Raw genomic sequence first — 15,176 nt, forward strand, 5'->3', positions numbered from 1 at the left:
AACTTTTATAGCGCTTAGTTTATGCCGGGCATTCTTCTAAATATTTCAAATTCATTAGCTGATTTAATATTTGCAAGAACTCATTGAGGTAGATAACTGTTCTTATCTTCCCATTTTATAGATGAAGATATTGAAGCACCAGATTACAAGACCATAAAACAAGAGAGGCGGGAAAAAAGCCCATGTAGCCTGGCTCCTGCGTCTGTGTTCTTACTACTATGCTACACAGCCCCTAAGTTAAGGTGTGGGTTCAGTTGAGCTTTTAAATCCTATTGTGATGACACAGTGTTAGATAATAGGGCTATAAGAATCCTTTAGTGTGGGCTTTATTTCACAAAGGATGTTATTCTTGAGTAGCAAGAGGTCGATACTGCAGAGCCATCGGACATTTTTAGTTTAAATATGGCTCTGCCACATCAGGATGTGCTTGATAATATACGGTGCTTTACAAATGAGGTTTGGAGAGAAAAGAAAGATACAACAGTTTATAAATACCCCAACTTTATAAAGTATTTAAATATATGTACAGGAAAAAGTCTGTTAAGATGTACATCAAGATATTATCAGTAGTGGAATTACAGTTGGCTTAAAATTTTTCCTTTGTGTCTAAAATTTTCATAAAGAACATTTGTTTAATATCTATTTTACATATGTGTGTATGTGTATTTGTACATTATTTTTTGTTTCGAGAATTAGCCCATGCTTCATCAAACTGTCCCAGCTTAAAATGAAACAGTGATATTCTGAAAAGTTTCCATTCATTCATTGAATAGATATTTATTATTTACTGATTTCCTGGCACTAGGAACAGAGCAGCGAAGAAGACAGCCAAGATCCCAGCCATTGTTGTGCATGGAATCTGGTTACCCCTTGAGCCAGCAGAGCAGTGCCACAGAGCACCCTTTTCTAAAGAGAAGCTGTCATAACATCGGTTGTGCTTTGTGGAAGAGAGAACTGGTAGAAAGGTCCAGCTCCTCCTGCTTGGTTTCTGGAGGAGGTGTACCACGGACTGCATGCCCTTGCCATGTGTGCAGCCCTGGCTCAGCAATCTGAGAAAGTGATGCCAGAAATTCTGCTCTCACCTTTCCTTTTGAACCCAACTATTGGAGTTATTGAATGATGTGGGATTTCCTGATGAGTTCATCCTGTTGATTCTGAGATCTAGCAGAGGCAAACTAAGATAGAGGGAATCTAAAGATATACTAGAAATTCCTAATGGTTGTAGACACTCTAAAGCTGAAGATGGTAGGCTCCATATGCTCCACCGTGGATTCTGATGTCCAGGCACTACAGCAGAGCCTTCGGAGGATTGGCTAAGGTTGAGGGACAGCATGATAGGTTTTGAAGAGTCTTTCTTTCTCTTCTTCATTTTTCTCACTCTTTTGGATAAGAAGAGCAAAGAGTACAGTTCAGACAATTCCAAGGGTTTTGAAAGACATGATTTCTCAAGGAAGTGCTTCCTCTAGAAGAATCTGCACACCATATCCCTAATCTGTGTCATTGTGCCTTTGCTGATCTATAGATGGCTTGAATTTGAAGGCCTTATGAGCTTGGGGCAGAAAGGCAGTATTTATAGAAGAAGCATTTAATTTCTGGTATTTTTGAATTTCTGGTACATACAGTGTAGCAGGGTCACTGTCTGGGATCTTTGTTTGGTAGATTATTAAAAATCAATTTATTTCAGCCAACAAATTGCTCTTTGAAGGTTTTACTGTAAATGCCACAAACAAGTTGCTCATATCATCTTAAAAAGAGGACTGTCTCAAGCTGTAGAGTGAAAGCAGATTTTAATTGCTTACCAGGAGCACTTATGAGTAAATTTACACTACTGGATGTTGCAGCATACCTTCTTTGAGAAAAGGATCTTACCTTTTCCAATCAGAGAAAATGTGTGTTGAAAGCAAAAGGGGGAGAACAGGTATGCAACTATAAACTTCAATGGAGGAGAAAAATCCCTACTGAGCAGACTATAGCATCTAGATTTAGTGGTCATATTCCCTCGGCATTTACAGTAATGTTTGTCTACCAATATTTGGGTCTGCTGAGCAGAAAAGGGGGCACCTCAGCCCCATTTTGAGGTCCAGAGACCAGAACCTTTCCAACTGATAGGGAATCACCATCCAGGACTGACATGCTTAGATGTCTCTTTACCGGAGTACATAATGCAACAAGCCAATTGCAGGTTGTCTAATTGTCCATGGGAACAGGGTAGTTTTGATTAATTTGCTTCTCTTTTCAAGATGAATGCAGCCAAATATTGATTTGGGATTAATTAAATATTGATTTAGGCTTAAATGATCCTTTCCTTACCAAGCTCAGAGTTGGAAGGACCTTACAGTCTATATATAAATGACTTTCTTTCCCAACCAGAAGCTTCTGAAGGCACTTAACTATCAAATCATAAAACCTCAGTCATGTTTTGGGAATATGTTGACCCTTAACCTCAACTAAGGTTGCAAATGCTTGTCCATGTAAGTCTCAGAAGGGTAACACGGTCTGGTACAATTATACATGTTCTGTAGACGTTGGATGCATACATTTAAAAATTGATTAATTTTCTATAACTTTATTATTATATTTTATTACATTTATAACCACTTATAAGACTTAATTTTTAATCTATTTATTAGCATAATTTTTAAATTCTTTCTTTCTGGAAGCTAAAAACATACAAAGAATAGAATACCATTAATATAATAAACCCAATGCAGTCATTGCCTAACTTCAACAGGAATCCAGGTTTTGCCGGCTTATTTCATAGTCTCTTCACATTCAGTGTGGGTTTGTTTTGTTTTGTTGGCTAGAGTATTTCAAAGCAAACCTCTGGTATCTGTCAATACTCTTTATTTCATTCTCAAGAAGTCCTAATGTGGTCAAATAAAACTTGCTCAATATATTTCTTCTCTCTTATTTTGATAAAAATGTGCAAAAAGATATACAAATTGTATAAGGAAATTTTCAACTAAATAAGATGACGAGAAAACTGAGGTTTCTACTTCAAAAGATATTTGTGCTTTATGATTTTTTTTGAGGACAAGGACAGCATGTTTTGCCCATGTTTAGAAATACAATTTATATTTTATTTATGCTAAATTACCAGTGAACTGCATATAATATAACATATGGCTTATGACCACAGAAAATGGAGCAGATCACTTGGTGCACATTAATTGTGTAGAAAGACAGATATCTCTCAAAGTGCCACAGAGCCCAGGTTGGTGAATTTCAAGAATTTGAGGCTTCTTCAAAGCTTACCCCAGTTTTTGTTAGCCATAATTGAGCCAAAACTAAACATGAGACCCATGAAAAATTAAAACTTTTTACAGCTCCCAACTTAACACCCTTAGATGCCAGGTTTCAGTCCCAAGAAAGTGCCACTAGGAAATCATACACCGGGGAAAATAGAGGCTGTGATAAATGACCGTGGCTCTGCTGCTAGGTCTCCCTGACCTGCAGGATTCGGCTGCCGTCATAAAACACAAAGCGACAGATTAAGCAGTTTACCAACATCATAAAAATCTCAAGAATAAATTCACTTTAATCAAAAATCCTATATTGTAACTAGGCAGCCCCAGCCTCGAAACCACGTACATTTAGGTATAAGCCCGTGTCCATGAACAAGAGGTTATACTTTCCCTGTAACGTCGAACATGATTATGTTCATACTCTTTTACAATTTACATGTCCTAAGAAAAATACCCAGCTCTGGCTGATGGTGCAGGAGAATTTATTTTCACTAGAAAGGGAATGACCCATAACTCATGAATGGCAGCGCTTAAAGTGAGTTATGGAGGTTACTCTCCTGTGAGAGGAAATGGATTGGATTATCCTTCTGCCCAATTGTATGTTTGGTTGTTAGCACACCAGGTTCTTAATTATGTGCAGCTTTGCCTTTTTTCTTTTATAAAATAAATGTGGATAAAGGGAATGTCAGCAGGAAGCACAGAGTGCCTAATTGGGGCTCTGAGACATAGTCAGAGCGAATAAAAATAGAAACCTTTTTAAATGATTAAAAGACAGGAGTCTTAAATGTAATTTAAATATAGTATTCAAATTGATTAGCACCATAGTTAATGTATTGTGTATGGTGCTGATATTCTGCAAAAACATTTAAAAATTACTCCTTTTCTAAATTAAAAATTTGCCATCTTGTAGGTTACATCTGCATGAAGATTAAAGAGTTGGTTTTTCTACCATGTAGATTTTATTATATTATTATGATAATGCTGCCATTTATATTAAAGCAAATATAACAAGTTACTACTTTTACTGATAAGGAAATGCAATGTAAAAATGTTTGATGATTACAAATATGATTATTGTTTATTACTTTATTTGAGTCAGTTACAGAACAAAACATCTAGCTCTCTCTCTTTATAACTTCCAGTGTTAAAATCTACAAAGGAATTTGATTTCTGTTGAGATTATGATTCTTATTATTGAGTAAAAATATTTTATTTAAAATTTCAATTGGTTCTGTATTTCTTGGATGGGAAGGGAGGAGTTTCAGCTGTGCTTCCAAAATCTCCTTCCAGAAGAAATTTTCTACCTCAAAAATCAAGGTCTTTCCTGGAAACTGCAGTCAGAGGACAGAACATTAGCCTCAAGCTGGTGAATAGGATGGATTTTCTCCCTAAACATCCCTTCTGCTCTCTAGTTTGAATTATCAATAAAATGGTTTGGCTTATCTGTGAAAATAACCTTGTTGACAACACAAATATGGATTTAAATACGCTTCCTCCACATCAAGATTTAAGAAGCCCCCAGTAAATGTCAGGGGGTGTCAATGTGTTTGCTGTGATACTTGGTTATTATTACTATTTAACTGCAATTCCCCACCAGCGCCACGCTACCAGCACCACCATAAATTTTAATGTGATCATGTGCTCTTCTCTTTTCATATCCAGTGAATTCTGCAAGATCATAATATTCTGTATGAACCCTAGCTGAACCTGAGTGTGATATGAAGAAAGAGCAAGATTTCGAGCAATGATAGTTGTTCATCATTTTACAGTTTTTCTTAACTGGACACTGAACAACATGGTTCCTTGAATAATATTACCCTAAACTAAATTCACTCATTCAATTAATCTTTATTGATATCCTACAGGATGCAGGGCATGGCCCAAAGTGCTAATGAGTACATTTATGGGATAGTAAAGAATACTGACTCTTAAAGAAATCTTTTTTTCCCCCCTTGGAAAAATCTGTCAGAGCTCATACATCATTTATAAAATGGAAAAAATATCTGCAAACTTGGCACCACTATGCCTTTTGTTTTACAGAATACAAACAAAAGCACAGTCATTTCCTATATCTGGTCTACGTTGTGAATATGAGAAATATGTCCATCATCTTTCATCACGTATTTATAGTTATAATTTATTTATTATGTATGTGCATGATGGAATGTTTATTCTATAAACCCTTATTAGTAAAGATAATTTATATAATGGTCATTAATCTGCAGGTTCTTCTTCATTTTAATCACAAGTAGTAACTTGTACCACTTACTGTATTTATCAGAGGAATTCAAAGTATTTGGGAAATTTTAACTATCTAAATATCTTTTTAAAAGTAAAGAATAACATTGAAACTTTCAAATTTATAAATGTGAAATTTCAGACCAGAGGCATGGAACAAATTAATAAGTCATTATCGGGGTTCCCAGTGAATAAAATGCTCATCATTTTATAGCAATTTCCCTGTCCTACAGAGTGGTTCTTTTTTTTATTATTATTTTTTAATTTCTAAAGGAACAAAACCACTTTGTTACTTAGACATGAACCTGAATGCTTTCGCAAAACACAATGCTGAGTCAATATGTTTATTTTCCATACTGAAGTGATTTTAGGGTTAAAGGTTAGGAAGCTGGGACATATATTTATAACTTGCTTGTCCTGTTGTACGTGGTGCCAAAATTTGCTCAGCAGTGACACACAACTATGCATCTCCCTATTCCCAGAGACAATAGGCTTAGGAAAAACACACAGTCACAGATTTAAGGTCACACGGAGAACACTGATTATTCACATTAACAGCACGGTATGCAAGGCAGCAGTCACAAAACAGGCCCATCCTGATAGGAGAGGCTCTTTTCCGACAGACTGGTTTTGTTGCTATCTCTTTTAAGAGAAACATTTATTTTGTGGTGGGGTGTGTACCTCAATATCCCCTGTGCTAGAGGAAAAGAAGCACTTTCAAGCAAGGTTGGTAAGGTTTTTTTTCCCTTTTCTGGAAACCAGCTGGGAAACTTTGCCTTGGAGCGCCATCTAGAGGAATCCTCAGCACACAAGCGCTGTGCTTTCTTAACCTTAGACCCAAAAAGACCCAGGCTGAATCCCGTAGTTGGTATATGGTAAATTTTCTTTTTCTTTCCCCCCAGATTAACAGAGAAGAAGTTGGTTCTAACACAACTCACAGATAGGAAATATGAGATCATTGGAATGGAAGTTTAATAATAATGTAATATTAAATAAAATTTAATAAGATGAAAACATTGAAAGACTTTTAGAGTTTTCAGGAGTGCCCAAAGCATGAGTGCCCATTCATGGAAATAAACAGGGCATTATTTTACCGTAGGCTGAGGTCGCATTCCAGAGATGAGAATTGGTGAGTAAATTAAGTTTGTTTTAGCCACACTGACTAAGTCGTCTTTGTTACTTCTGTAATTATTTTCTTAATTTAAAAATTCTGATTAACCACATTGACCAAAGTCAAGTTTGGAGAAGATACTTATGTTAGAAAAAAACAAAAGTTGGCACTTTTAACAGATTGTAACCTTTAGTGAAGTTCAACAAAATTTAGTGAGCAGAAAATACTATCATTTCCAGATATGGCTACTCAAAACAATGTGAAGGAGAAAAAAAAATAACATTTTATTCTTTCTGAAGTCATGTTTTTGTTTTGTGGTCTCCTCCACCCACCCTCCTTACAGAGATTTAGCAATGAGGTCTCCTCTTTTTGTGTTAGCATAAATGAAACAAAACAAACCCTAAGTCTTCTCCAACAATGGTGCTCTTCAAGACTGCCGAGCATACTTGCAAAACAACTGCACGGGGGAAGTATTCTGACAATATGAATGTTTCCATTATGGTGACACAGTTTGAGAATTCTATTTTCTTCAATTTCTTGAAAATATGGACAAATTTTCAAATTGTCCATATCATGGAAATATCCACTGTAGAAAACTGAGTATATATTTCCTTTGTTCCTAAGTGTCCACTGTGACCCTGCTGCTCTTGCCAGTTTCCCCTATTCCAACTATTTTAGGGCTTGTCATAAAAATCTGTCTCTGCCCTTGACATTTCTAACTCAAAAATGTCACAGCCATTCCTTTTTCCCTCATTGAACAGGGTTCCTGCTTATTTACTTTGGCAATTCAGCATAAATCCATAGGTTTTCCAGAATAATGGGTTAATAAGTTCTTTATTGAATGGCTTCTGTGGGCCAGACTCATGAACTCTGTACATAGAAAATTATACCTTGTTTACTGAGGTATGATAAAGGAAAACAAAATGAAGGGTTTTTTTCCCCAAGCAATGGTTGTCACTTGAGCCATTAAGCCTCATGGTTCAAAGCATCTTTCTCACTTGACTGGCTAACTCTTCTGATGGCGAATACAGCAGAAGAATGGGACCAGTCCAGTTTTCCCAGGCCAGTCTGCCTGTTCCTTAAGCAGTTGAGGAACCAAAGCACAAGTCCCTAGTATAAAATATATTCTAGCCCCATCTTCTTATGCACATTTCAGCTCATGTCAATTTAACATACATTTTTTGAAAACCCACCAAGTACATGACAGAGTGCAAGGTCCTGGTGCGACCCTCAACACATGGTGGCTGACCAAATACGTAGGTAATGTTGAAAGAACAAGAAATGATCTATTCCCTCAGCAGCTTACTCTATAGGAGGATGACAGATTTGTAACTTAAAATACACAGTGGTGGCTGGGTGCGGTGGCTCATGCCTGTAATCCCAGCCCTTTGGGAGGCCAAGGCGGGTGGATTACAAGGTCAGGGGATTGAGAACATCCTGAACAACATGGTGAAACCCTGTCTATACTAAAAATGCAAAAAATTAGCTGGGCACAGTGGCATGCCCCTGTAGTCTCAGCTACTCAGGAGACTGAGGCAGGAGAATCAGCTTAAATCCAAGAGGCAGAGGTTGCAGTGAGCTGAGATTGCACCACTGCACTCCAGCCTGGGTGACAGAGCGAGACTCCATCTCAAAAACAACAACAACAACAAACAAAACACGGTAGTAAGGAAGATGTGTTGTACTAGATATAGTACAGGGAAAGAAGTAATTATCAATGATTTGGGAGAAAGGGGAACACTTTGTAGAAAAACTGGCACTAGATCAATGCCATCAAGGATGAGTACAATTTTAATAGGCAGAAAATGAGGCAGAGATTTTTTTTTTTTTTCTAGGAAGAAGCAGAATTGTCTTTGTTCATTTGGACCAAAGGGAAATGCATTTCATTTGGAGCTCTGATTTTGTGTTTAAATTTTAGTCTGGGTGCAAAAATATAAAGTATTTGTTTTATGTTGGAAGAATCCAAGACTTACATTCTTTTTTTTTTTTTTTGGTATGGCAATATGTTTACACACACTCACAGATATGTACGTATGCATGTGTGTATATCTAACTATAAGGACAAAGAAACCAATATATTTAAGCCAGAAAATATTTTACTTGATGATAGCTTAACAATGTAGTAGAAATTATGCCAAAACAAGCCTTATTTCTTACCAGGAAGAAGTAAATAGAGGATTTGGTTTCAATCTTTGCCACAAATATTTGCTTTCAGATTAAATAACAAGGCTTACCTCTGCCCAGCTGTGCTAGATATCTCTGTGAAACAGGCTGGCCACCATCACTGTGTCATAGCCCCCGGGGCAGAGATTTTAAGGCAAGTAAGCCCTAAACCTGGAGAGCATGCACTCCTACCTCTTCTTTATCCCCTTGGCCTCCCTGGGCATTCTCTCAAATAAGCATACACTCAGGATTTCCGTATTCCTGTGGGTGATGTTCACCCCTCCCTACTGGCTTTCCACCAGCCCAGAGAGTCATATCCAGTGATCTCTTTGTTCTATTACTCATCTGCAAAAAGATTACTTTTTTTTCCCCTCTGCAAAAAGATTACTATAAAAATATAAGCATTTCTTTTGTAAAAGAACCAGTTTATCAAGGAAAAATACTGAACAGAAGCTCAAGCAATCATTCTAAGGCTACACTGGCTTTAAGGTGTCAATGATATTACAGCTTTCAAGCTCAGAAATTGCTGGCACATATATACTTTCATAACCAAGGCAGGTAAGTTCCAACGTAAAATGATTACAGGTAATTTTTCAGAGAAATGCAAACGTAAAGGAGAAGGCCTGACAGTTCCTACAAATGAGAAATGTCTTTCCACCATCACTAAGCACACTTACGGTTAACATCGCGAACATCAGCTGACACACGTTGAAGGCATGTCTCCAGTTGTGGTACAGAACCATTCGATAGTTTTTCCTCACTGTCAAAAGCCACCTACACAGTGTCTGAAATGGAAAGGAGAGGGTGTGTCAGGCAGTTGTAAGGTCTCCATTGGACCCTTATCTCAATGGTACGTTATACCTGAGTAACCCTCAATGATCAAAAGCCTTCCACAAACATCTCTCTGGTTCTCACAGCAATCCCATGAGGTGTGCAGGGCAGGGATTATCATCCCCACTTTGTATTTGGGAAACTGGTGGTTCAGAGTGGCTAACACGTTATCCTAGGTGAACTGCTTGGATCACCCAAGACAGAATATCTTACCTCATAGTCGATTTTGAATTTCTGTACCATCCCCAGCTCCATGAACATCCGGAGAGCAGCTGTAATCATGGCATCGACATCGAGGGAAAAGTCATCAAAATGAATGTCATCAATGGCAAGTTCTGACACCAGAGGGATGTTGGCTGCCTACAAAAGCAAAAGACATAAGTCAAGCCAAGTTCACCAGCTTTCCCAAACCCCCGTCCTGCTCTCCTCCCCTGCTTATCAGAAGTGCCACATAAATCAGGTCTGACCTGCACTTACACCCTGATACAGCTAAACTCTGAGCTGTAAATGTCTTTTGTTTCTGAACTGCAAATGCCCCAAGCAAATGAAGGTGGGGGCAGGGTTGGGGGGGTGCTAATCTGAAGATAAAATACACACACTGGATCTAGTCTGCAGAATTTAGAATACAGAACTGTCAAGTTTATGGAAACCGTGGTCATACAATATATTCTGATGCATATTACAGAGCACTAAATGCAAGAAACATCTGGGCAGCCAGCAGCTGTGAATTTTAATTGATGCTATTCAGGAGGAGATGGGAATATACCACTTTGCCTTGTTTCTTATATCCTTATATCCTGTTGCTTACACATGTTCTTTGTTACACACGTGTTCTGTATATTCAGAAGGATCGAAAGGATCAGACAGCACATCTCTGGTGGGAAATAAGTTGTCTTAATAAAATAGAGATATCTGGAGGTTTAGCATAAGCATATGTTTCACTGAAGAGATCAATTTTGCTATCTTATTTAGCTTCATTCTATATAAACGTCACAACATAATTACAATACTGGTCATACATATTCAGGGTTTTCAAAACACTTCTGTTAGGCAACTGTCAATCAACTGCCCCACCAACGAGCCTAAAAATGAGAAAAAAAAAAAAATCTTTGGAAATCATTCGTATGCTGATTTCATTGGGTTTACCATATTCTTTGGATCGCTCTTCGTAAGGGAGTCACTTTTATATTTTCAGGTTATCAGAGACCATTCTGTATTCATACTCCTAGTCTATTCACTGGGTTTAAATTACCCTGGCAGTAATTTATGCCCTGGAACTACTTACTTTGGCTAAGAGATTAAATCCAACTCTTGCTGCTTTAAGCATTCCAGAAACCACATAATTAATCCTTCCTTCCCAACTCTGTGCTCCTCCATAGGTGGAGCTTAGTTCTCTATGTATTTGTAAATAATTCAACCCCTAAGCTCTCTACCAGTTGTCTAAGTCTCCTCTCAAAATGTTCATATGCTTTTGGGCATTCCATCAGTTTCATGAATAAATCACTCCAGGTACTTCCAGCATTTCTCCAGTTTAGACCAACTAACTTCTATGTCTGATGTGTAGTTTTCATCCTAGGATATTCCTTCGCCATAATTGTGGGGATGCCTTTTTCTCTCGCTCTCGTTTCTCTGGCCCACATCTTTCTCTTTCTTGGTTTCTCCTTTCATTTTGGTGAGACACATCCTCTAATAGATTCCCAAGAAAAGTTGTGGGTAGATTTGTGAGGTTGGGCAGTCTGAAATGTTTTTGTATTACTGTCACATTTCATTAATAGTTTGTCTAGGTAAGATTTCTAGGTTGGAAATCATTCCATTAGAATGTTAAAGGCGTTGCTTTTTGAGCTTTAAATGTTACTTTTGAGATGTCAGAAGCTATTCCGGGTTATTATACTTGGAAAATAACTCCCTCTCCCACGCAATTTTTGTAGAATCTTTTTGCTTCAAGAGTTCTGAAACGTCATGCAAATGTGCCTTGGCGTTAGTTTGTTTTCATTCATTTCCTAGGCACTTTGTTAGCCCTTTTCTTAATTGGCAAATTGTGTCTTTTAATTCTAGAAGAAAACAGGCTCTTTAAAGACTTCTTCCTTTCTTTTATTTTTCTGGAATTCCCTTAACTTGACCTTTGGACTGGTTTTTCTTTCTTTCTTTTCATTTCTCTTTTCTTTTAGTTTTCATTTTCTTTTTTCATTTCTCATATTTTTCATTTCTTTTTTGCTCTGTTTTCTAGGATCTTCTTACTCTTGAGATTTTAATACCCTGGTTTTCATCCTAAGAGCTCTTCTTTTGTCGTCTGGATGTTCCTTTTTATTTTTTTTTAATGGCATCTTAATTTTATTTCACGGATACAATATGTTCTCTTACCTCCTGAGGATGTGAATGACAATTCTATTTGTCATTTTCTTCTCATAATTTGTTTCATTCTCTGTACTTTGTTTTACTATCTCTCCTTTTTTATTGTGGTAAAAAACATGGACACACAAAATTTACTCTCTGGACAACTTTAAGTGTACAGTATAATATTGTTAACTATATGCAAATTGTCATACAACACATCTCTAGAACTTTTTTGGCTGAAACTCCATACCTATTAAACACCTCCCAATTTTCTCCTCCTCCCACTTTTGGCAACCACCATTCTACTTTCTGTTTCTATGAGTTTGGTTACTTTACGTCACACAAGTAGAATCATGCAATATTTGTCTTTTTTGTGATTGGCTTATTTGTCTTAGCATAGTGTCCTCAAAGTTCATCCACGTTAAAGCATAGGACAGGTTTTCTTTCTTTTTTAAAGCTGAATAATATTCCATTGCAAGCATATACCACATTTTTGTTCCATTCGTCGTCAATCAATGGTTTAGTCTCTTTCTTCATCAGGCAACTTTCAATAATTTTAAAACATTAGAGGCTTTAGAAATACTAGAAGTTTTCCTTAGTGGCCTTGTAATCTTTAGTTTTCCACTCCTGTGTAAAAGTGGAGCTCTAAAAGTTTCTATTGGAGTTTCTGGGGACTTCTCTGTAGGTGGAATCTGTCTGACCTGTTTCCTTGGGGATGCCACCAAATGTCAACTCTTTGTATCTTTGCTCTTTAGCTACTCCGAATCCCCAGAGAAGAATCTTCTGACTGGAACCTAGTGGGAAAGCAGGTTGGACGAGGCGTCTCAGTGCTGGTCTCCTGTTCATTCAGTCCCACCCTCATGCTCCCTAACCCAAACACCTGCAATTATACTCTCTCCAGAGGACAAGGAGTGGAGGAGTAGTACAAAGGAGCTGGGGCTCTAACTTCTTCTTAGACGCTCTGTTTTCCTGTTTATAATCCCATCTTCATTAGCACTTCCAAAGGTACTTAATTAGTCAATTCCTGAGCTATTTGTTGGGAGGAGTCTGTGGTATAAATCGGCTTGCCTCTCAGCTTTTCCCATTGCTAGGTTATTTTGGCTGCCTTGAGTTTACTAATTACTTCCTGTTCATCCATCTGTTTTCTAGTGTCCAAAATTTTGTCCCCATTAAGTCCCTTCCCAATTTCTTTGGCTTGGGAATTTATGCCTTAAAAAACTCCTTTATTTTTGTTTTAATAGGGCCTGGGGAGAGAACAAAAGAAAATGAATGTATTTAATCTATCATCTTTATCCAAAAATCAATGAAGTTATCTTTATTAAGTGATACCTTGAATGGTCAGCTTGGAGAACTCAGATTGGTCTATAGGCCCTTTGCTTCTATGTGCACAGGCCTGGCTGCAACCATGTGGCTCTCTTTCTCTTATTCTGTGTCCCTGTGGATTCACTTCTGCCACTGCACTCACTTATTAGGCTGTAACAATCTTAGAGGCAGACACCATTTTCTTTTCCTTAGGGAAGCTTCGGAGCAATTCTTTACTCCTGTCACGTGTTTGAGGGTTTGTAAACAGAGAATACCAAGGACTCAGAAAGATCTGAGCTTGCTGTAATTTGTTCCAATTCAGAATCAAATGCTAGCGGAAAACAAAACAAAACAAAACACTTTTTAAGAGATAGAGGCCCTGTCCCAAAAGACACAAATCTTTCTGGTATCAGGAGAGAAGTTTAGTTCTGAATTGGCAAAGGAGGCTGAAACTTGTTACAGTTTGTCACCAAAGAAGCAGAAATGGTGATGCAGGCAGCACTGTTCTGCTCCAGGTGGCTCCTGTCTTCGTAGATTATTAATATTCTCTGATGCCATTGTAAATCCTCTACCCTTCAAAGGCACTAAATTCACTTAATTATCTTAAAAATTAAAGAATATGGGAATTTTTTCATTATGAAATGTTAATGGAAAGGAAATAAGAACATTAGGTTGAAAATGTAAAATGACCTCTGGTTCACCAAGACCCATCCTTACTGACCTGGTCTTTTTTTCCCCTAATAGGTTGATTGATCCATGTTTAAATCACACCAGTCTGTAGATCACCCTGAGCCCTGCCATAAACCCTTGCTGGCACTTGTAGATGAAAGTTCCAAGCCTTTCAGGAATGATCATTTTCAGCTATTTTGAGAAGCCTGGGTAGTTTTCATCCCCATGTTGCTGGGTTCAAGAGCAGGGTCTGGTGAACACTATGAAGAGTAACAGGCAGTATGCATCCTGAGCAGATAAGCATAGAGATCTGGTCTGCAAAAGATTTGGAACAACTTTCCATTGACAAATTCCTTGTTATAGAGGCACGTGCTCCCCATTGCTTCCGGTAAACAGAAAATGAGATCGCATCTTCCAAACCCATAATTACTCTAGCCATAGGATATTAACAAAGCAAATCAAAGTCAATTTCTCCAAGTGTCAGTCTTCAACTTTTAAATATTTATAAGATGTCATATCTCTAAATCAAAGAGGAGTGCCACAATCCAAAATAACTACTGAATTAATAGCCAGGAAATAACATTTGGATAAAAGAACCATTTACTTTACTGCAGCAATAAATGAAAACACAGAATTATGAGTCCTGGAGCTAATTTGAATAATGTTCAAGAAGTGAGACTCTAGCTGGCTGGAAGTACCTGATATCCTTTGACGTTCCTCTTCTTTGTTTGGGTCTTAATAGTTAAGTGGTTATCAAAGGGAGTCATAAAACTGCCTCCTCTAAAATTGAAAAGGTAGCTTTACAAAGAGGCCATAAAACGTTAAAATACAATCCTGGGTCCCTTGACACATGAATATTACATTTTGTGATGCTCAGAAAACGGGAAGAAACAACAACGTGGGTGGTAGTCCAGCCCTGGCAATTCAAAGGAAAATTGACTTGTTGCTAATTCCAGCCCACTCACTCTCTTAATCCTCTGGACAAAAGCAGTAGTCAGGGGCCTTATGGCTCTGGGATTAATGGAGACAGGAGGTTGAGCTGTGGTGAAGTGGAAGAGACAGCAAAGTTATTTCTTTTGCCAATATAATTATAACCCTTATTATGTGCCAGGTGCCGTTTTAGTATTATACTTTGCATATACTCATTTGATGTTCACAGGAACCCTAAGAGCTTGGGTATATTTTTAATTCCATGTTACAATGAGGCAACTAAAATAGATAATGAATAAGTTGGTCAAATTTGCACAGTGTGATTGGCAGATTTGAACCCGGAGAGCTTTGTG

The 15,176-nt window shown here is 37.6% G+C and overlaps 2 protein-coding genes across 2 annotated transcripts in view; one reads left to right on the top strand and one right to left on the bottom strand.

The window, feature by feature from the left end:
- RBM45 (RNA binding motif protein 45) overlaps window positions 1-15,176 on the top strand; it is a 474,379-nt gene that overhangs the window by 104,925 nt on the left and 354,278 nt on the right. The gene's annotated exons all lie outside the window — the stretch shown is intronic.
- Window positions 1-15,176, bottom strand: part of PDE11A (phosphodiesterase 11A) — a 398,839-nt gene that overhangs the window by 87,803 nt on the left and 295,860 nt on the right. Inside the window, exons 11-12 of the mRNA XM_017532656.2 lie at window positions 9,802-9,948; window positions 9,435-9,542 (exon numbers count right to left, since the gene is read on the bottom strand). Of these exons, the coding sequence (XP_017388145.1) occupies window positions 9,435-9,542; window positions 9,802-9,948 (255 nt within the window). The remainder of the gene's footprint in view (window positions 1-9,434; window positions 9,543-9,801; window positions 9,949-15,176) is intronic.

The sequence above is a fragment of the Cebus imitator genome, unplaced genomic scaffold, assembly GCF_001604975.1.
Source record: "Cebus imitator isolate Cc_AM_T3 unplaced genomic scaffold, Cebus_imitator-1.0 Scaffold78, whole genome shotgun sequence".
NCBI classification, from domain to species: Eukaryota; Metazoa; Chordata; class Mammalia; order Primates; family Cebidae; genus Cebus; species Cebus imitator.